Source organism: Bufo gargarizans, unplaced genomic scaffold, assembly GCF_014858855.1.
Source record: "Bufo gargarizans isolate SCDJY-AF-19 unplaced genomic scaffold, ASM1485885v1 original_scaffold_2225_pilon, whole genome shotgun sequence".
Taxonomy (NCBI): domain Eukaryota; kingdom Metazoa; phylum Chordata; class Amphibia; order Anura; family Bufonidae; genus Bufo; species Bufo gargarizans.
Genome location: NW_025334700.1, coordinates 462,201 through 484,936, shown reverse-complemented (window position 1 = coordinate 484,936; position 22,736 = coordinate 462,201). Strand labels below are relative to the sequence as shown.

The 22,736-nt window shown below is 46.6% G+C and overlaps 1 protein-coding gene across 2 annotated transcripts in view; it reads left to right on the top strand.

Annotated features, from left to right (window-relative positions):
• LOC122924096 (very-long-chain 3-oxoacyl-CoA reductase-B-like) overlaps positions 1-22,736 on the top strand; it is a 58,035-nt gene that overhangs the window by 14,000 nt on the left and 21,299 nt on the right. For both annotated transcript variants that reach the window (XM_044275022.1, XM_044275020.1), the window contains 2 exons: positions 7,387-7,452; positions 8,460-8,609. In XM_044275022.1, the coding sequence (XP_044130957.1) occupies positions 7,387-7,452; positions 8,460-8,609 (216 nt within the window). The remainder of the gene's footprint in view (positions 1-7,386; positions 7,453-8,459; positions 8,610-22,736) is intronic.

Genomic DNA, 22,736 nt, shown 5'->3' with positions numbered 1-22,736 from the left:
TGAACCTGAAAAAACTTCAGGTCATATTTGCAGCCAGAAAACACTTAGTCCCACAACATGGACAGTGATATACCAGAGGGGGATCAATGGCAAAAATTCCCACAAAAAATATGTATGTAATCGGGGGCTATTTTTATGCATCTTAAAGGCAAAGTTTCAAAAAATGTGCCTTGTTGGTGCTTGGAGAAACGTTATTGTAGGCCACGGGAGTATAGGCCCCAAAAATTTGGCATTCACCTGACAGAAAAGAACTTTGGCTGATGTGGCTGGAGGTATATTAGGCAGTCACTGGATAAAAATTTTACTGTAGGCCACTGGCGTAGAGGCCCCAAAAATTAGGCATTCACCTGATACAAAAGAACTTGTGATCCTGTGGCTGGAGGTACATTAGACGGTCACTGGATAAAAATTTTACTGTAGGCCACTGGAGTAGAGGCCCCAAACATTAGGCATTCACCTGACAGAAAAGACCTTTTATGCCGCTGTATATACATATGACGAGGACCATTCTTTGTTCTTGGTGGTGGCGGATAATTGTGGACTGGCTTGAGGAAATTCAATTACCCGTGATTGTCACAGGTGTTGAATTCCTTCGAGATCCATGCCTCATTCATTTTTAGAAATGTGAGGTAGTCCACACTGTCGTGAGCTAGGTGAGTGAGCTTATTGGTCACGATCCTCCCTGCTGAGCTGAACGACCTTTCGGAAAGGACACTCGACGAGGGACAAGCCAAGAGTTCCATGGCAAATTGTGCCAGCTCTGGTCACAGGTCAAGCCTACACACCCAGTAGTCAAGGGTTTCCTCGATTCTCAGAGCGTCCACATCGGCCGTTAACCTGATGTAGTCGGACACCTGTCGGTGTAGAAGTTCCCTGAGGCTGGATCCGGAGGGCGACTGTCGATGGGTTGGCTGCAAGAATTATCTCATATCCGTAGTGACCAACACATCTTCAAACCGCCCTCTTCTTGCAGGCGTGGGAGGAATGGTACCCACACCTGTTTCGATGTGGGTGGAAATTCCTCTGCCTGCACCCGCAACAGCACAATGCAGCATCTCTTGCAGCAAGGCCTGGAAATGCTGCATTCTTCCAGCCCTCTGTGATGCTGGTAACATGTCCGCCATTTTGCGTTTGTACCGGGGTCTAAGTACTTTGCCACCCAGTACTGGTCCTTGCCCTTTATGCTTTTTATACGGGGTCCCTCTTCAAACACTGGAGCATGAAGGCCCCCATTTGCACTAAATTGGAAGCTGTGGAGCGCCCTGACTCCTGCTTATCGCCCAGGAGAATGTCCTCCTCGGTCTCCTCCCCCTAGCCACGGACAACACCATGTATCCCCGAAAAGTTTGAAGTCCCCCTCAAAGCCTGCTCTTCTTGCTCCTCCTCTTCCTAGTCACCATCCTCCTCTGACTCCTCTTCAGACTCCAGCTGACTTGTCTCAGATGGAGTAGCCTCCCCTGGGAATTCAATCAGCATTGCCACTATCTCATCTTCCTGCTCCTCGACAGCTTGATCAATGACATGACGCAATGCAGCCTCCAGAAAGAAGGCGTAAGGTATGATGTCACTGATGGTGCCCTGGCTGCGACTGACCAGTTTGGTAATCTCATTAAATGGCCGCAGAAGTCTGTATGCGTCGCGCATGAGCAGCCACTGGCGCGGTGAAAAGAAACCAAGCTCCCCAGAACCTGTTCTGCCGCAGAGTTCGTACAGGTAGTCGTTAACTGTACGTTTCTGCTGGAGCAGCCTATCAAGCATATACCGTACAAGGTGGAGTTCCAGCACACCGGGCTGTCACAAATCAGATGTCTGACAAGCCATGGGCGTGTATGATCTTCTAAAATGGCCAGAGATTTTCCTGGCCTGCCGAAAGACATCCTGGACCCCGGGGTATTTGGCAACGAATCGCTGCACGACTAAGTACAGGACGTGTGCCATGCACGGCAGGTGTGTCATTTTGCCCTGTTTCAGCGCGCTCAGCAGATTGGCACCGTTGTCGCACACCACTTTATCAACTGTCAAATTGAGCGTGGTTAGCCACTGATCGGCCTGTGACCGCAGAGCAGTGCAGGATCGGTGTGGCTCTTGGCTTCCAGGCACAACATCCGCAGCACAGCATGGCAACGTCTCACCTGGCACATCGAATAGGTTCTGGGGAGCTGGGGGGTTAAGCAGAAGAGGCGGTAGGAGTGGAAAAGGAGGAGTCAGCCGAGGAGTAGACAGAGGATGGAGTAGGAGGTGGAGAAGAGGCAGGCCTGCATGCGATCTATGGTGGTAACACCAAATCCACACATGCTTGACGGCCGTCAGAAGGTTCATCCAGTGGGCAATAAAAGTTATGTACCTTCCCTGCCCGTGTTTGCTGGAGCTCTCTGCCTGAGGAGGTGGTGATGGGGAGTACAATAAAGGAATTCAAGAGGGGCCTGGATGTATTTCTGGAGTGTAATAATATTACAGGCTATAGCTACTAGAGAGGGGTCGTTGATCCAGGGAGTTATTCTGATGCCTGATTGGAGTCGGGAAGGAATTTTTTATTGCCTTCCTCTGAATCAACTTGCAGGATAACAGGCCGAACTGGATGGACAAATGTCTTTTTTCGGCCTTATGTACTATGTTACATGTCTGTGGTCAGATGTATCTCGGCATCGACACTGTGTGCCAGAAATATATTCACTTGCCCCTGAACATGGCCATATAGCTCTGGGATGCCCTTCTAGGAGAAATATTTCCTTCCGGGGACCTTCCATTGCGGTGTGCCGATGGCCACAAATTTTCTAAAGGCCTCCGAGTCCACCAGTTTATATGGCAGTAGTTAGCGGGCTAGCAGTTCCGACAAGCCAGCGGTCAGCCATTGGGCAAGAGGGTTATCCGGCGTCATCAAGTTTTTATGCTTGAACATTTGGGCCACAGAAGCCTGCCTTCTGGCAGATGAACGCGATGACAGCACGGTGGAAGATGGAGTGGAGGACAAATGGAAGGAGAGAGGAGAATGAGAAGAGGCAGGTCGTGCAGCGCCGGGAGTATGGCTTTGTAGGTTCTGACAGCATTGCTCCCACTGGGCTCGGTGATGGGAGGCCAGATGCCTTCCAAATGTGGTCGTCCCTAGGTGAGTGTTGCGCTTACCACGACTTATCCGTTGACAGCACAGGCTGCAGATGGCAACACTATTGTCAGCAGCTTACACATAAAAAAAGACCACACTGCGGAGCCATGTGCCGGCATCCAGGGAGCGCCAGATGTGACCATGCAGATACATTTGCAGTCTGCTTTTTGTCTCCTGTGCACTGCGAGCTCTGCCTGCATCTCCTCCTTCTCCTCTGCTGCTCCGTCTCTCCCTCTGAACTCTCATCCTCTTTCTCTCTTGTGGGCACCCACGTGACATCCATCGACACGTCATCATCGTCACCTTCACCACCACTGACATTATAGATCTTGGAGTAGGCAGCAACAGCGGGGACCTCCCTCCTGGGGCTGATCTGGGTACTGTCATCAGACCGCTGGGTGGCAGCCTTTGCTACCTCCTCTTCCTGACCCGATGTCAAGTATGGCTGAGCATCGGTAAGGTCTGGGAATGGATGGGAAAATAATTCCTGTGACTCGTGTGGAGGGGCTATGGTGGTGGTGGTGTCTTTGGGGGTGCACACAGCAGAAAGTGAGGATGGCCCAGATACAGAGGATGAAGAAGGTGCAGAAGCGGAAGGGTGAGTGAGCCACTCAACCAAGTCTGGTTGTGTTCTTTCAAGTAATCGCACGCACCTTCTCCAACTTCCCACTTAGACTCCTGCCTGGTGCACCTGCCCGACCCCTACCACCCCTGTGGAACGGCCTGCCTCTTCCTCTGCCTGTCATTTTCAAAATGACCATTTGACAAAGTCCCTATAGAAGAGCAGTATTTGGTGGAAACAGGGGGGGCAACTGGTATATCTCACCCGTTGCAATTAGTTGTTCCAATAGCGTTTGTCCCTCTCTATAGCTGCGGTATCGCAGCAGAACCGCACACAACTGCTGCACAATACAAATGCACTATAATATACTTTTCTATGTTAGAAAGTGTATTATAAGTATATTACACCCCTCAGTATATCACACCTATCGATAGCACACCTATACCAGTCCTTATAAGCAGGGCCGTCTTTAATATTGATTGGACCCTGGGCAAAAATTTACTTGGGCCCCCTGGATCCCGCCTTCCCACACCTTAGCAGGCAATCACGCCTCCACCACAACACACACACAAAAAATCCACACATCTGGTAGAGTCCAGTGATATAAATACTTCCAGTTCTGAAGACTCCAGCGGCTCAGGATCAGTGCTCTGGGCAGCTGGGCTCAGGCGGGAAGTGGGCACCGCTCTGCAGGAAGGAGACCAGGGCTCGGCTCATCCTAGTGTTACAGTGCACCCCAGCACCCCACAGTATGCAGTATAGCACCCCACACTATACAGTACCCCTCAGTATATAGTAGAGCAGTATAGCAGCCCACAGTATACAGCACCCCACAGTATACAGTCATGTGAAAAAATTAGGACACCCTTTGAAAGCATGTGGTTTTTTGTAACATTTTTAATAAAAGGTTATTTCATCTCCGTTTCAACAATACAGAGAGATTAAAGTAATCCGACTAAACAAAGAAAACTGAAGAAAAGTCTTTTCAAGATCTTCTGTAAATGTCATTCTACAAAAATGCCTATTCTAACTGAGGAAAAAGATAGGACACCCTTGCCCCTAATAGCGAGTGTTACCTCCTTTGGCTGAAATAACTGCAGTGAGACGGTTCTTGTAGCCATCTACCAGTCTTCGACATCGGTCTGAGGAAATTTTACCCCACTCCTCAATGCAGAACTTTTTCAGCTGTGAGATGTTTGAGGGGTTTCTTGCACGTACAGCCCTTTTCAAGTCACCCCACAGCATCTCAATGGGATTCAAATCTGGACTTTGACTTGGCCATTCCAGGACTCTCCATTTCTTCTTTTTCAGCCAATCTTTGGTTGATTTACTAGTATGTTTTGGGTCATTGTCATGTTGCATGGTCCAGTTCCGCTTCAGCTTTAATTTTCTAACTGATGGTCTCACATTTTCTTCAAGCACCTTCTGATACACAGTAGAATTCATTGTGGATTCTATGATGGTGAGCTGACCAGGTCCTGCTGCAGCAAAGCAGCCCCAAACCATGACACTTCCACCTCCATGCTTCACAGTTGGTATGAGGTTCTTTTCTTGGAATGCTGTGTTTGGTTTACGCCAAACATGTCCTCTGCTGTTGTGTCCAAATAATTCAATTTTGGACTCATCTGTCCAAAGAACATTATTCCAGAAGTCCTGGTCTTTGTCAACTTTATCTCTGGCAAATGTCAGTCTGGCCTCGATGTTTCTCTTGGAAAGCAAAGGTTTCCTCCTTGCACACCTCCCATGCAAGTTAAACTTGTACAGTCTCTTTCTGATTGTAGAGGCATGTACTTCTACATCAACAGTAGCCAGAGCCTGCTGTAGTTCTCGAGATGACACTTTAGGGTTTTTGGAGACCTCTTTTAGCATCTTGCGGTCTGCTCTTGGGGTGAACTTGCTGGGGCGACCAGTCCTGGGCATGTTGGCAGTTGTTTTGAAAGCCCTCCACTTGTAGACTATCTTCCGGACAGTGGAATGGCTGATTTCAAAATCTTTTGAGATCTTTTTAAATCCCTTCCCAGACTCATAGGCTGCTACAATCTTTTTTCTGAAGTCCTCTGACAGCTCTTTTGCTCTCACCATGGTGCTCACTCTCACTTCAACAGTCAGGAGCACACCAAACTAAATGTCTGAGGTTTAAATAGGGCAAGCCTCATTCAACATGCAGAGTAACGATCTACTAATTATGTGCACCTGGTGTGATATACCTGTGTGAGATCTGAGCCAATTTAAGAGGGAATACATGTGAGGGTGTCCTATCTTTTTCCTCAGTTAGAATAGGCATTTTTGTAGAATGACATTTACAGAAGATCTTGAAAAGACTTTTCTTCAGTTTTCTTTGTTTAGTCGGATTACTTTAATCTCTCTGTATTGTTGAAACGGAGATGAAATAACCTTTTATTAAAAATGTTACAAAAAACCACATGCTTTCAAAGGGTGTCCTAATTTTTTCACATGACTGTACAACACCTCACAGTATACAGTAGAGCAGTATAGCACCTCACCGTATACAGCACCCCAAACTTTACACGCTACAGCACCCAACACTATACAGTACAGCAGTATAAGCACTCCACACTATACACTACCCACAGTATACAGGCCCCCCACAGTATACAGTCCCACACTGTATACAGGCCCCCCACAGTATACAGTCCAACACAGTATACAGTCCCACTAAGTATACAGCCCCCCACAGTATACAGTCCCCACACAGTATACAGTCCCCCCACAGTATACAGGCCCCCCACAGTATACAGCCCCCCAACAGTATACAGTCCCCACACAGTATACAGTCCCCACACAGTATAATACAGGCCCCCCACAGTATACAGGCCCCCCACAGTATACAGGCCCCCCACAGTATACAGCCCACAGTATACAGGCCCCCACACAGTATACAGGCCCCCACACAGTATACAGGCCCCCTTCAGTATACAGGCCGCCCACAGTATACAGGCCCCCACACTATACAGACCCCCACACAGTATACAGCACCCCACTATTCAGTAGTTTACAGTATATTAGCATAACAGCCCCTGTCACCTTTTTCTGATGTAATCTTCACACAAAAAAGCTCCACAGTTAACTTCTGCAACACTCCTGCTAGGACCTGTGATGACCTCATAGCCATGTGACCAGTAATATTGCTAGTCACATGGTGATGATGTCATCTAAGGTCCTAGATCACATTCACAGCTCTAACAGTACGATGCCTGGACTCAGAACCCCCTGTGTAGCTGACAGCCTGACACCCGGGGCAGTTGCTAGCAGGGCTCAAGAGGCAGCTGCCTTGGACCCCCCCAGGAGCAACTGGGCCCGGGGCAGCTGCCCCTTTTGCCCCTTTGTAAAGATGGCCCTGCTTCTAAGGACTTTTGTGGCCCTATTAGCCAGCGTTTGGTGTCCCTAACAGCCTGTCCCTGCTCCACACAGCAACCTCTCCCTACACTGGCAAAACACAAAATATATAATGGCTGCCAGATTGGGTTCCGTTATAGGGTAGGGGGTGTGTCCATGTGCTGAAACTTCTTAATTGGCAGTCCTGTCCCACCTGATTTGTGTGTCATGGATCAATGTTCGGCGCAATGCAAAAGAATATGGCGCGCGCAAACATCTCCATATGTTCGGCCGGGCGAACCGCAAGGAGATGCACAAGGAGATGTCCTCTCATTGATGAGGTACCAACCAAGCCTCCTCCCGATCACTTTCTCTTTTCCTCCAGGCCTTCGTCGATTACTTTTCCCGAGCGCTTAACATAGAATACAAATCGAAAGGGATCACAGTGCAGGTAATGTGTGATCTACTGGGAATACCAACCGTGCATGATGGGGGTTATAATGCTTCTCTGGGAACACAGGAGACATGATATCAATAGATAGTCTGACTCAGCAAACAGTATCACACAGCTCTGCAGACAGTATCACACAGTATAGGATTAGATACACAGCTCTGCAGACTGTATCACACAGGATAGGATTAGATACACAGCTCAGCAGTCAGTATCACACAGGATAGGATTAGATACACAGCTCTGCAGACAGTATCACACAGGATAGGATTAGATACACAGCTCAGCAGACAGTATCACACAGTATAGGATTAGATACACAGCTCAGCAGATAGTATCACACAGGATAGGATTAGATACACAGCTCAGCAGACAGTATCACACAGGATAGGATTAGATACACAGCTCAGCAGATAGTATCACATAGGATAAGATTAGATACACAGCTCAGCAGACAGTATCACACAGGATAGGATTAGATACACGGCTCAGCAGACAGTATCACACAGGATAGGATTAGATACACGGCTCAGCAGACAGTATCACACAGGATAGGATTAGATACATGGCTCAGCAGACAGTATCACACAGGATAGGATTAGATACACGGCTCAGCAGACAGTATCACACAGGATAGGATTAGATACACAGCTCAGCAGTCAGTATCACACAGTATAGGATTAGATACACAGCTCAGCAGACAGTATCACACAGGATAGGATTAGATACACAGCTCAGCAGACTGTATCACACAGTATAGGATTAGATACACAGCTCAGCAGACAGTATCACACAGGATAGGATTAGATACACAGCTCAGCAGACAGTATCACACAGGATAGGATTAGATACAGGAGCTCAGCAGACAGTATCACACAGGATAGGATTAGATACACGGCTCAGCAGGCAGTATCACACATGACAGGATTAGATACACAGCTCAGCAGACAGTATCACATATGATAGATACACCATTGATAATGGCTTGCCTTCTTGTGTGCCCACAGTCTGTGATGCCCCTTATGGTTTCCACCAACATGACTGAGAATGTACCGACTAATATTCTTATGAAGACTGCAGAGGATTTTGCCAGGGAGGCGCTGAACACAGTGGGGTACGCCCATCGCACCAGTGGCTGCCTCTCCCATTCAATTCAGGTAATGAATTCAGAGTGCAGTTTGGGAGGTGACTAGAGGATTCTGTGGAAGTTGAGTCATTGAGTCCTCAGTCATCGGCTTAAGTGATAGTGGATACAGGTGTATTTGTGCTTTATGAGCATGAAAGGGGTTGTCCAAGACTAATGAAGACCCCCAGGGTGGCTGACCCGCTGTGGAGATCATACTTACCTGGTCTCCTCCTCTGGGTTCAGTCTCTGTCACTCCCGTGACGGCTCTTCCTCTCAATCGCTGAAGTCAACATCCCATTGACAGAGATTGATTTTATGTTTACTCTGTTTTTATTATTTCCTAAATCTAACAAATGGGAGCCATCAAATAGTAGAACAAGCATCCCATGAGGTCATGAAGGACCCATATAGATGTAAGCCGTGTACTGGGGTGAAGTCACGAACGAGGAAAGCAACCCCAACACCAGCTTTTGCCAAAACAGAATTTTACTTAAATGTGGCAATAAACACAACCACAAATGCTGGGAAAATACACTCAATTTACATACACCTAGCCCGAATGCTGAGACCCTTGTGCTGCACAGCGCGGCGCCCTCCGGTGGATGAAGCAGGAAAGTGCAGTAATTTACCTACTGGCGGGCACAACTAAACTGCCACACCTTACCCTGTTTTTACCCTAAAAACAAGAATAACTGTATGGGTGTGTGGTAATGGCTAGCCTGCGGTGCAGCACAACAGCTTACATTCTTACAATGCCCTACAGTATTCCCCTTCCCATAACTAGTCTTGTAGCACGTGCCTGAGTATTCCTTCTGAGCAAAACGCCAGCCTGGCTTGAGTTTGTGGGAATTTTATCAGCTCTCCAATGTGCAATGTCACTTTAAGTTATGGAGTCCTTGCAATGAACAGTAGTAACACTTGTGTCCTGACACAGAGACCCTAACTACAGTAACTAACTACAGGCCTGGTCTCAGTCTCTAGGTGCCAACACTGTAATGAGGTGCGTGCACGATCTCACCAACCTGGGTCTGCTTTGCATCCACTGGTGACTCTGAACAGAACAAATGTCTCTCCAACAAGCATGCGGTGCCGCAGTGTATGTAGCTTAGCTCCTCAGCTCTCATCAGCGTTCCTGGCAGCAATCCTCCTTCCTCTGGACACGATCAGCTTCACTTAGCTGCAGCTCTGGTCACTGAGGGATGCTCTCACACCTGGATGCCGTCAGATTCTCTGCTCACACAGTCCTTAGTAGTGTTGATCGCGAATATTCTAATCGCTAATTTTTAGCACGGATATCGGCACTACGAGAATTCGCAAAGATGTAGAATACAGTGCTATATATTCGTAATCGCGAATATTCTAGATTTATTTTTCATCAGTAACCTCCCTTCTTGCTTGTGGGCCAATGAGAAGGCTGCAATATCTTTGTCAGAGCTTAGCAGCATTCCTAGCAACCAATAGGAAAGTTGCCTACCCCTTTACCATAGGTGTGTGCAGCCTATTGCATTAGGGTGTGCACCCTAAAGCACAAACACACACGCCGCGCGCATGCGTGTGTATGTATGTATAAATATATTATATACAGATACACACACACACACATACAGTTGCAAGAAAAAGTATGTGAACCCTTTGGAATTATATGGATTTCTGCACAAATTGGTCATAAAATGTGATCTGATCTTCATCTAAGTCACAACAATAGACAATCACAGTCTGCTTAACCTAATAACACACAAAGAGTTAAATGTTACCATGTTTTTATTGAACACATCATGTAAACATTCACAGAGCAGGTGGAAAAAGTATGTGAACCCTTGGATTTAATAACTGGTTGAACCTCCTTTGGCAGCAATAACTTCAGCCAAACGTTTCCTGTAGTTGCAGATCAGACGTGCACAACGGTCAGGAGTAATTCTTGACCATTCCTCTTTACAGAACTGTTTCAGTTCAGCAATATTCCTGGGATGTCTGGTGGGAATCGCTTTCTTGAGGTCATGCCAGAGCATCTCAATCGGGTTGAGGTCAGGACTCTGACTGGGCCACTCCAGAAGGCGTATTTTCTTCTGTTTAAGCCATTCTGGTGTTGAGTTACTTCTATGCTTTGGGTCGTTGTCCTGTTGCAACACCCATCTTCTGTTGAGCTTCAGCTGGTGGACAGATGGCCTTAAGTTCTTCTGCAAAATGTCTTGATAAACTTGGGAATTCATTTTTCCTTGGATGATAGCAATCCGTCCATGCCCTGACGCAGCAAAGCCGCCCCAAACCATGATGTCCCCACCACCATACTTCACAGTTGGGATGAGGTTTTGAGGTTGGTGTGCTGTGCCTCTTTTTCTCCACACATAGTGTTGTGTGTTTCTCCCAAACAACTCAACTTTGGTTTCATCTGTCCACAGAATATTTTGCCAGTGCTGCTGTGGAACATCAGATGCTCTTGTGCAAACTGTAAACGTGCAGCAATGGTTTTTTTGGACATCAGTGGCTTCCTCTGTGGTATCCTCCCATGAAATCCATTCTTGTTTAGTGTTTTACGTATCGTAGATTCGCTAACAGGGATGTGAGCATATGCCAGAGACTTCTGTAAGTCTTTCGCTGACACTCTAGGATTCTTCTTCACCTCATTGAGCAGTCTGCGCTGTGCTCTTGCAGTCATCTTTACAGGACGGCCGCTCCTAGGGAGAGTAGCAGCAGTGCTGAACTTTCTCCATTTATAGACAATTTGTCTTCCCGTGGACTGATGAACAGCAAGGCTTTTGGAGATACTTTTATAACCCTTTCCAGCTTTATGGAAGTCAACAATTCTTAATCGTAGGTCTTCTGAGAGCTCTTTTGTGCGAGGCATCATTCACATCAGGCAATGCTTCTTGTGAAAAGCAAACCCAGAACTGGTGTGTGTTTTCTATAGGGCAGGACAACTGTAACCAACACCTCCAATCTCATCTCATTGATTGGACTCCAGTTGGCTGACACCTCACTCCAATTAGCTCTTGGAGATGTCATTAGTCTAGGGGTTCACTTACTTTTTCCACCTGCACTGTGAATGATTACATGGTGTGTTCAATAAAAACATGGTAACATTTAACTCTTTGTGTGTTATTAGTTAAGCAGACTGTGATTGTCTATTGTTGTGACTTGGATGAAGATCAGATCACATTTTATGACCAATTTGTGCAGAAATCCATATCATTCCAAAGGGTTCACATACTTTTTCTTGCAACTGTGTATGTATGTATGTATATATATATACTGTACACACACACATACACTCTGCATGCATACATACATACAGACCCGCACTCATATAATTATCAATATAAACAAAATAAAAGTTATATAACCCCTGTATAATAATGTACCCTGATACCCCTAGTTATATTACCCCCTGTATAATTTACCCCTCGGGGGGTGGGGGGATTTCCAGATTGTTTTGTGGCGGCGAACAGAAAATAATGTGGTGTTTACTTTTTTTTTTTTTTTACAATGTGCAGATAGTACTGTGCCCCTCATCCACTCCTCCCTCCCCCTTCTCCATCCACCCAGCACCCTTAGGCCCCTTTCACACGAGCGTGACGGATTAAGTCCGGATGCGTTCAGGGTGCGTTCAGTGAAACTCGCACTTACAGTCAGCTTTGTCTGCGATTGCGTTTAGTTGTTCAGTTTTTTTCCGCGCGGGTGCAATGCGTTTTGATGCGTTTTTCACGCGCGTGATAAAAAACGGAAGGTTTTTCACGCAGCCCCATTCACTTCTATTGGGCCAGGGCTGCGTGAAAAACGCAGAATATAGAACATGCTGAGATTTTCACGCAACGCAGAACTGATGCGTGAAAAACAACGCTCATGTACACAGACCCATTGAAATAAATGGGTCAGGATTCAGTGCGGGTGCTGGCGTTAACGTCACGCATTGCACCCGCGCGGAACACTCGCTCGTGTGAAAGGGGCCTTACTCACATAAAACAAGTAATATATATATATATAGCTTACAGTGAATGACTGTAAATACTTCCAGTTCTGAAGACTCCAGAGGCTCAGGATCAGTGCTCTGGGCAGCTGGGCTCAGGCTGGGAGTGGGCACCGCTCTGCAGTTCAGGAAGGAAACCTATAAGACGCACCTAGGTTTTAGAGGGGGACAATAAGAAAGAAAATATTTTTCATTACACCTCAGGTCAGACCGTTAATCAGACCTCAGCTGACAGCCCCAATCATACCCCTAATGTTAATAAGACCCCAATAAGACCTCAAATCCGACCCCCAATCAGACCTCAGCTCAGACCCCAATTTAAATGACCCCCAATCAAACCTCAGATAAGAGCCCCATGCCTCTCATCACCCCCATAATCAGCCCTTATGCCTCTCATTAGCCCTGTAATAAGCCCTTATGCCTCTCCGCCCCCATTATCAGCCCTTATGCCTCTCAGCCTCCATTATGCCTCTCAGTAGTCTCAGCCCCCATTATGCCATTGCCTCGCTGAGTCAGCCCAATTTATGCCTTAGCTCCCCCCTTCATTATGCCTCTCAGCCTAATTTATGCCTCAGCCCCCCCATTATGCCTCTTAGCCCAATTTATGCCTCAGCCCCCCCATTATGCCTCTCAGCCTAATTTATGCCTCAGCCCCCCCATTATGCCTCTTAGCCCAATTTATGCCTCAGCCCCCCCCCCCATTATGCCTCTCAGCCCCCAACAGCCTCAGATAAAATAAAAATAAAACACTTACCTCTCCTGCTCCTGGATGCTGCCGCTCCTCACCGGCTCCTCCTGCGATCATCTTCCTCCGGCTGGCGCGCACAGTGTGACATCACAGAGCCCTTTACTATATAAGAACCTCCCCAGCAGCCATTTTCTGCAGTTTTATTTGCAGTTCTGAGAGAAAGAGCAGTGACATTGCTGTGCTCTGTGCTTTCATCTGGATCCTATTCCTTATCCAATTACATTAGATAGTTAGCTTATATATATATATATATATATCTATATATATCTATATATTACAGATAGTGGGAGATAGTGTAGGTTAGATAGTGATATAGTGGAGCTGATAGGTTCTGCTGTCCATACATTCATGCTACAGACATAGTGCTGTGATGTCACAACAATACTTAGTGCACCAATCAGTAATATCTACTCAGACCTGATAAACTGTGAAGTTGCATGTATTGCGCAAAAAATATGAGCATCATTAGTGCCGATTTGCGCAATCGTGAAAATAATGACTGGAGATCACGAATTCTAGAATTCGCGAATTTATTACGAATATTATGCAAAAAATTCACGAAATATCGCAAAAACGAATATTGCCTATGCCGCTCATCACTATCCCTTAGTTTCACCTCCCTCTAAGGTGGCTGCTCTATCCCTCTCTTCTTTCCAGACTCTTTGTAAACCCCACCTCTCATCCTCTCATGAATATGGAGATATATGTGCAGTCTGTAGATGTGTTTAGGAAACAGTGGCATCTTGTGGCCAAACAGCAGAATGTCAGTCCAGAACATTTAATTTAATCTACACAAACAGTGTTCATACAAGGAGAGATGTTTCCCCATCTTACATGCCACCCCACTAGAGGTTGTCGTCCTGGGCAATCCTCCCCATACAAACTCATCCTGGGCATAAGGGCACACCAGCATTGGGCCTCGTTGACCTTCGTAGAGTGATAGGCTCAGAAGCACTGGAGACGTCAGGCACATTTAATGGGAGAGAAGCTCCTGACCGCTTGCCGTGGCTGGAGCCTCTGTGGGTACAAGGGCAGGGACAACCCACCATTCCTCCTTCTCCTCTAAGGGTATTTCCTCTGTACTCTGAGCAGGAAGAGGCAAGTTTTGTGGGGGCCCCCAGTCCCTATTGGCTCTACCTCATAGACTGGGATGGCAGGGTCTACCCTCCTCTTCACCGTGTATGGGACCACCTCCCACTGCCCACCCAACTTCCCAGACAGCCGCTTGGCTTTGACCATCACTCGATCACCCAGGGCATAGCCATCCCTCTGCACCGGTCTTGGGCTAGGTGTGGATCGCTCTCATCCGGCGGCGGTGCTCTTGCACCCATGCAGTGGTATTTCTCGGTGGTGGCTCCATCGGATCGGGCATGTGGAGATCTTCAATCTCATGTCCGGCTCTCCAAAACATGAACATATGTGGGGAGTATCCAGTGGTACTGTGTACTCTGTTGTTATAGGCCCACATCAGTTTAGGTAGGTACTGCTGATCCTTTTGAATGTCCTCCAGAGTCTGCAGTTTCTGGAGCAAGGTGCGGTTGAACCGCTCGCACGCCCCGTTTCCCTGGGGGTGGTGCGGGAACGTTCCATCCTATACAGTTGGTACAACTCATTCATTACAGTACCCTGAAAACATGCCTCCTGGTCCGAATGTGCAGTGACCGGGCCGCAGGGGCAACATGTGAGATACTGTGGGGTAGTAGTTGTTTGCACTCACGGTAAGCAGAGCCTCCCTGGGCCGGTGTGCAGTGAAGGGGAAGACAGCACTAAATCCTCTGGGGCACTCTCTAGTACAGGGATCACCAGTCAGATGGTAGTTTAGGTACCCTTGATGGTATAGGTGTTTTGTGTGATTTGGAGGCTGGAACCCCAGGATTTTTGTGATGCCAGCACTGTTAGGTGCAAAGGTTGGTGGTGTAAAGGATGAGAAATCAATGATAGTAAAACAGTTGAACTTTACTTAAGCAGTATGGTGAAGCAATAGTGTAGATATTGGTCCAGCTGTATTCCTTATAACAGGCTTGGCAATTGTAATGTGAGGAGTTTTCCCTTCTTTCTATATGTATCTATACTTTGTCCACTGTCTAGCCTTCAGGTACTGGATATAACAACTCTTACTGGTCAATAGCAATCCACAGGGCGGCTCCTTAATGGCAGGCATCAATCTTCTGCTCCATTCTTTGGAAAGGATGCTCACTGAAGAATTAAGGTCTAGTTTGGTCCTTGTAGTACGAAGAGGTAATGGTGCAACCCAGCTGTTAGACTCATCCAGAAAGAATTCCTTATCCATTATTTTGATGAATTCTCTGTCTTCAAATGACAAGACTATTTTGTTGTCCTCACTTGTAATACAAAACACTGTGGTACCTAGGTTGCCATCACAAAGGACAGGAGTAACATCAGGTACTTGGATGATGTCAAGAAGCGTCTCCTTTACTTCATAATGGTGAGGGCACTGTTTGAAGTGGGATGCACGTCCGTTTCCCAACACGTAAGTCTTGAAGGAGTAGATCTCAGATGGCGTACACATCCTGTCCAAGCATACATCGCCCACTATTACCCAGCCTAGGTCAAGTCTTTGTGCATAAGGGGCGTTGTCAGGCCCATTGCACTGATCGCGTACTTTATGTACTTTGAGAATGTCCCTTCCTAACAGGACTAAGATTTCAGCACTCTTGTCCTTTGCAAGAATCTCATCAACAAGGTGCCTTAAATGAGGGTGTTGATACGCAGCTTCTGGAGTGGGAATCTCTTCCCTTTCGTCTGGTATCTGGTCGCACTCGACTAATGTTGGTAGGGGTATTCCCTCTTCCTCGTTGATATGAGACACCATGAATCCATCAACCCTTCTGTCGAAGGTCTCAACAAGACCAGAACAGGTTCTGAGAGTATATGGTGTTGCGTGACCATCTATGCCAAAGATCTCAAAGAATTTAGGCTTAACCAGGGACCTGTTGCTTTGTTCATCTATTATGGCATACATCCTAGCAGCTCTCTCAGGATGACTCTTTGGGTATATCTTGACTAGGCATATCTTGGCACAGCATTTGTGGTCCTTGCCTTCTCCACAGACTGTACATGAAGAAGGGACATTATCTTTTGTTGGAGCATGACCTTGTTGCTCCCCGCCATGATTTGAGATGGGAGTGGAGGTAGGAAACTGCTGTGGGTTGTCTGGAAGTGGAGTAGGATGCATGGTTTTAACATGTCTGTCCCTACTGTACTCTGTGCACTTGATGACAACTTTACAGTCTTTAGCAAAATGTCTATAAGAAGCACAGCACTTGTAGCATATGCCAAGTTTCCAGAGAATCTCCCTGCGCTCTTGTCAAGTCTAAGCCCATGACATTTCTTAAGAGAGTGAGGTTTCTTGTGAATAGGACACCGACGATTAGGGTCTTTATCTCTGTCATCCACAACGCCCTGATCAGTAGGTGAGGTTGCGAAGGGTGAGATGTCTGTCCTTTTAACAGATATTGCTCTATTTAAGTCTCTACGTTTAGCTGCTGTTATCATACCTTGATGATGGTGAGGATGTAGCAGGCAGGTTGGGCTCACTGAAGCTAAAGCTGGGATCGTTTCTTATCCAGGCTTGATCACTAATGAACCTGCAGAAGTATGAGAATGGAGGGAAGGATACATTATAGTCTCTTTTGTATCTTGAGCCCTGTTGTTCCCATTTCTCTTGTAGGCCGTATGGCAGTTTAGACACCACTGGGTTGACACCATGAGTGGTGTCCAAGAAGCTTAGTCCAGGTAGATATGGGTCAGTCTTTGCCAACTCTAGCTTCATGAGGAGGTCACTTAGATCTTGAAGCTTGCGATAGTCTTTGTTCCCTATTTTTAGGGAAGTTTTCCAGTCTCTTGAATAAAGCACTTTCTATGGCTTCAGAGCTACCATAGGCTTGCTCAAGTCTTTCCCATGCAGCAACAAGACCTGCATCTGGGTGATCAACATGTACTGTTCTGAGTCTTTTAACACAACCTGCAGATTCTTGTCCCAACCACTTTATGAGCAAATCAAGTACTTCCTTAGCAGTAAGGTTGAGATCGGCAATAGTAGCCTTAAAGGTTGATCTCTGGACAGTCGTCAGATCTTGAGAGGCTGGTGTTAATGAGCTCACGGCGTACCATGTATCTGGCAAAGTCATTCATTTCTGGTCTCTCACTCCTTTGTGTCAAAGCAACTTGTGGAACCCCTTGGGTGTGAAAGTTCTCTGGTGATGTAGGGTGAGGTTTACCAGGGTAAAATGATGTTGCATGAGCGTTTAACTGTGGTGTAGTCTCTAAGGCTTGTGCTGGTTTTTGTTTGAGTTGCGGCTTATCACTGGAAGTCACCTTGTTGTTGACATGAGTTGATCCGGTTTGCTACATAGATGTACTTGCGTTGTAGACTTGAAGAGGCTCAGGCATATAGAGCTGAGAGGTCTCAGCGTTGGGAGTCAGAACAGTGTTGTTAATAGGAGGTACAGGAGATGAATCTGTATCTTTGCAGATGTTATGCTTTAGAATGTATTCACTGGTGCGTTTAGCTGGATCTTCCAGTTCTACTAGGATAAGGCAGTCAGAGTTAGTACTTTGTCCCATTGCTTGTTCAAGGACTTTCAGCCTTGCTAGGGATGCTGCTTCCTCCCCTTCCATTTGCAGAATCTTTATTTGTGAATCTGCCTCTGCTTTGAGAGCTTTGCTTTGAGCTTCCATCTTGGCTTGTTGAGCTGCCATCTCTGCTTGTTGAGCTGCTCTTTGAGCTTCCATCTCTGCTTGCCGAGCTGCCATCTCCGCTTGTTGAGCTGCCCTTTGAGCTTCCATCTCTGCTTGACAAGCTGCTATCTCTGCTTGATGAGCTGCCGTTTGAGCTTCCATCTATGCTTGCTTTCTGGTAAAGGAGCTTTGCGCCTTTTTTGATTCGGCATCAGCGCGGGCCTCTATTAACTTGTCGCTTAATGTTGATCTTCTGGAACTATAGGATCTGGAAGAAAGTGCAGTGCGCTTGGTTGTGGTGGATCTGTGGGAGCTGGTCTCCTGCAGTTGAGTAATGAGGAGTTCTTCCTTAAACTTAGCATTTTGCACTGCGAGATTCCTTTGTTGGTTCAGTGCATCAGTCCTGGTCAGTTCTGCAGAAGAATCCTCTATATTAGAGTCCTGCAAGAAGGCTGAGTATTTTGCAGACAACTGCTGGTAGGTGATTTATAGAGTCTCTTATTTTAGCTGGTTGATCATTAGAGTGTGACAAAACTGACATGTGGTGTGAGGTTCTGTCCCAGAGGTCTGACAGATTAGTGGAGAACTCATCTCTAGTGGCTTGATAGTTTTCTCTGAGTTTCTGTGTTGGTTTTATTGTACGTTTGGGTCTTACACTCTGTTCGGTAATATCTGAAGAATTTGCTCCCTGTACGTCTGTGGGTTCAGAGGCATGATGTATCTGCGTTGGTTCAGCCATAAAAGAGTGTTCAAAGCCTTGTCTAGATATTTTTACGGTTTTGCGAAAATGGTACTGTCTCTTGAAGAAGACGAACAGCAGTTTAGACAGGTGAGGTAATACAGTGCAATGTAGAGAAACTGTTTTCAACATTCACTTGAAGTGCAGTAAGCTTGTGAGACCATGTGCTTTCACAAGATGGCAGATGGCACTGAGCTTGATTGCAGATTAGGCACACACATATACACAGCAGGCTGTAGGAATTCTATGCATCTTTTGACTATTCTGACTCCGATTGTTGTAATAGCGATTATCCCTAGTAAGTACTCTATACCTGGCCTGTATAAGCAGATATAATCACTGCGGACAATCCTTATCAGATGGCTTGAACTCACCAACACCGAGTTTATCCGTGTAAGTTGCTTTATTCTGTAAGCCAGATAACAGAGTACAGCAGAACAGATGGATTCCGGTATTGTGTGGTCAAAACATGCTTCTTTTGTAAGCGTACATGAGAATACATGTGTACCTGTGCATATGTCTGGAGCAGTAAGTAGATACAGGAAATGAGGTACACAGAAGGAGGGGTGGAGCAATGAAATGTATCACAGATATCACGAACCAGAAAAACAAGTGCATTACCAAAAACGGCCACTAGATGGGAGCATATAACCAAATATAGAATATCATATGAATTAAACTATATAGATTTTAACAGCGTAGCAGCACATCTACTATGTCCATAGAGGCATGTGGTAAAGGATAACTTTGCACATTATTCATCTGGATGTCCCCAGGTACTTTTAGGTTTCTCCTGGTCACTGTTGTTTGTGATGTCCATTGGCTAAATTAGCTCTAACCTCCACTAGACTATCTCTATACCAGACGTAGACTCACTGGTCTGTGCTATGCTGCTGTAATACTGTCTTTGGTCTTGGTGCTCCCTTGGCCTAGCCAGAGCCAAGAGACTATATCTGGAGCTACATGGTGGACTAGACTGATTCTACTCCTCCCACTACCAACTCTCCTCTATCACCAACTTACTCTCACTTCCTTAGCAAAACCCCAAACTACAGTCCTGATCAAAAGTTTAAGACCACTTGAAAAATGGCAAAAAATCATAGCATTGCTGGATCTTAACAAGGTTCCAAGTAGAGCTTCAACATGCAACAAGAAGAAATGGGAGTGAGACAAAAAATTTTTTTGAGCATTCAATTTAATGAAAACGAATAAACTGAAACAGGCTGTTTTTCAGCTGATCAAAAGTTTAGGACCACACCTCCCAAAAAAAACTTATCCCCCCCCAAAAACAGAAATCCAACTTCCAAGCATGAACTCAGTAATGAGTAGCTCCGCCGTTATTGTTTATCACTTCTAAAAGTTGTTTCGGCATGCTTGATGCAAGCGTTTCCATGAGGTGAGTGGGAACATTTCTCCAAGTGGTGAAGACGGCCGCACGAAGGCCATCTACTGTCTGGAACTGTCTCAATTGGATTTAGATCAGGGGAACACGCAGGATGGGCATAAAGAGTGATGTTATTCTGCTGGAAGAAGTCCCTTGTCCTGCGGGCATTGTGTACTGTAGCGTTGTCCTGTTGAAAAACCCAGTCGTTACCACACAGACGAGGGCCCTCAGTCATGTGGAATGCTCTCTGCAACATCTGGACATAGCCAGCAGCCTTTTGACGTCCCTGCACTTCCTGAAGCTCCATTGTTCCACTGAAGGAAAAAGCACCCTAGACCATTATGGCACCCCCTCCACTGTGGCGCGTAAAAAACATCTCAGGTGGGATCTGCTTGTCATGCTAGTAACGTTGGAAACCATCAGGACCATCAAGGTTAAATTTTTTCTCATCAGAGAATAAAACTTCCTTCCACGATTGAATGTCCCATGTTTGGTGCTCTCTTGCAAAGTCCAAACGAGCAGTTCTGTGGCGTTCAAGGAGACGAGGTCTTTGAAGATGTTTTTTGTTTTTGAAGCCCTTCAGTCTCATATGCCGTCTGATGGTTATGGGGCTGCAGTCAGCACCAGTAAGGGCCTTAATTTGGGTCGAGGATCATCCAGTGTCTTGACGGACAGCCAATTGAATCCTCCGGCTCAGTGCTGATGAAATTTTTTTGGGTCTTCCACTTGACTTTTTTGTTCCATAACCCTCAGGATCATTTAAGAAATTCAAAATGACTGTCTTACTGTGTCCCACCTCAGCAGCGATGGCGCGCTGTGAGAGACCCTGCTTATGCAATTCAACAACCCGACCACGTTCAAAAAGGGAGAGTTTTTTTGCCTTTGCCATCACTACGTGTGACTACCTGACAGAAAATGACAATGAATCCACATCTTTGCACAGATTTGGCCCTTTTCAGCTGTTTTTCAGCTGATCAAAAGTTTAGGACCACATGCCTTTAGCATGTGGTCCTAAACTTTTGATCAGCTGAAAAACAGCCTGTTTCAGTTTATTCGTTGTTTTCATTAAATTGAATGCTCAAAAAATGTTTTGTCTCACTCCCATTTCTTCTTGTTGCATGTTGAAGCTCTACTTGGAACCTTGTTAAGATCCAGCAATGCTAAATATGATTTTTTGCCATTTTTCAAGTGGTCTTAAACTTTCGATCAGGACTGTATATATATATATGAGTGCTGCCAGCACCACCTAGGGGCGAATAGATGTAATGACCTCTAACAGCCTGGAATTACAGGGATATACAGAAATACATTAGATACACATATGAAAAGTTTGAAGTGCCCACGTCCATCACTGAGTGGGACACTGCAAATGTATCCTCCGTGGACACCCGAACACCTGTATAAAGTGTTTGCACACCGCTTCAGCGGCCGACTCTGCCATCTGGTCTCTGGTGGGGACAGCCACTGCATACTACTTAGTGAAATGATCTGTCATGACTAAACAGTATCAGTGTCCCGAAGTAGAGTACCCAATCTGTACATAATCGATCATGAGGAACTGTAGGGACGCTGGGGTTCGGATGGACTGGACAGGAGCCCGCTGTTCAGTACTCTTATCCAGCACACAGGGCCGACACTAAAGACATGCCTCGGCCACTATGTCTGCCAAATCTGGACAGTATACCAGCCGTTGGAGCCACTTAAACGTTTTATCGCTCCCAAAATGGGAACCCCTCTCATGGGCTTCCCGGGCAGCCTCCGGTCCCAATGACATGGGGATGACAATCTGTCGCCAGTACTACAACTCTGATTGCAAGTTTGTGGTCCGACACAGGAGGCCCTGGATAACAGTCAGCTTATCCCACTGCCTCAACAACTTTTGGCCAGATCTTGTTCCGGACCCATACTTTCACTTTACGCAGTCATTCTGGACCCTCTCCCCATAAGCCAATGTCTTTCCCAGCACCATTGGCATCCCGGACGCCACCCCACTTGAATGTGCCACGTCCTGGAACATGGGTAAATGACCAAGGTCAGGAATTTGTGTCCTCTAGCTCCTCATCGGCACTCTGAGCCGACAACCCCACAGGGACTCGGGAGAGTGCGTCGGCGTTGCCGTTCTACCTACCTGACCGGGACTTGATGCGGTATTGGTACTTAGAAAGGCGAGCCAACCACCTCTGCTCAAGCGCATTGGTGCTTGGCATTCTCCAGATGTGCTAACGGGTTGTTGTCTGTCATCACGGTCACCTCTGCACCTGTCGGGTACTCTGCAAACCTTTCGGTCATGGCCCACACCAGTGCTAGTAGTTCCAAATTAAAGGAGCTATAGTTGTCAGGGTTGTACTCTGACGCCCTCGGAGACTGGCTGCCATAGGCATTGAGTCTCTCACGTCCATCCTGGACTTGGGATAACATGGCCCCCAGACCATGTAGACTTCCGTCAGTGTACAGCAGGAATGGGGTGTCGAACCGCGCATCGGGGCACTTGTCAGTTCCTCCTTCACTGCTTCTAACTAGGGATGAGCGAACTCGAACTGTATAGTTCGGGTTCGTACCGAATTTTGGGGTGTCCGTGACACGGACCCGAACCCGGACATTTTCGTAAAAGTCCGGGTTCGG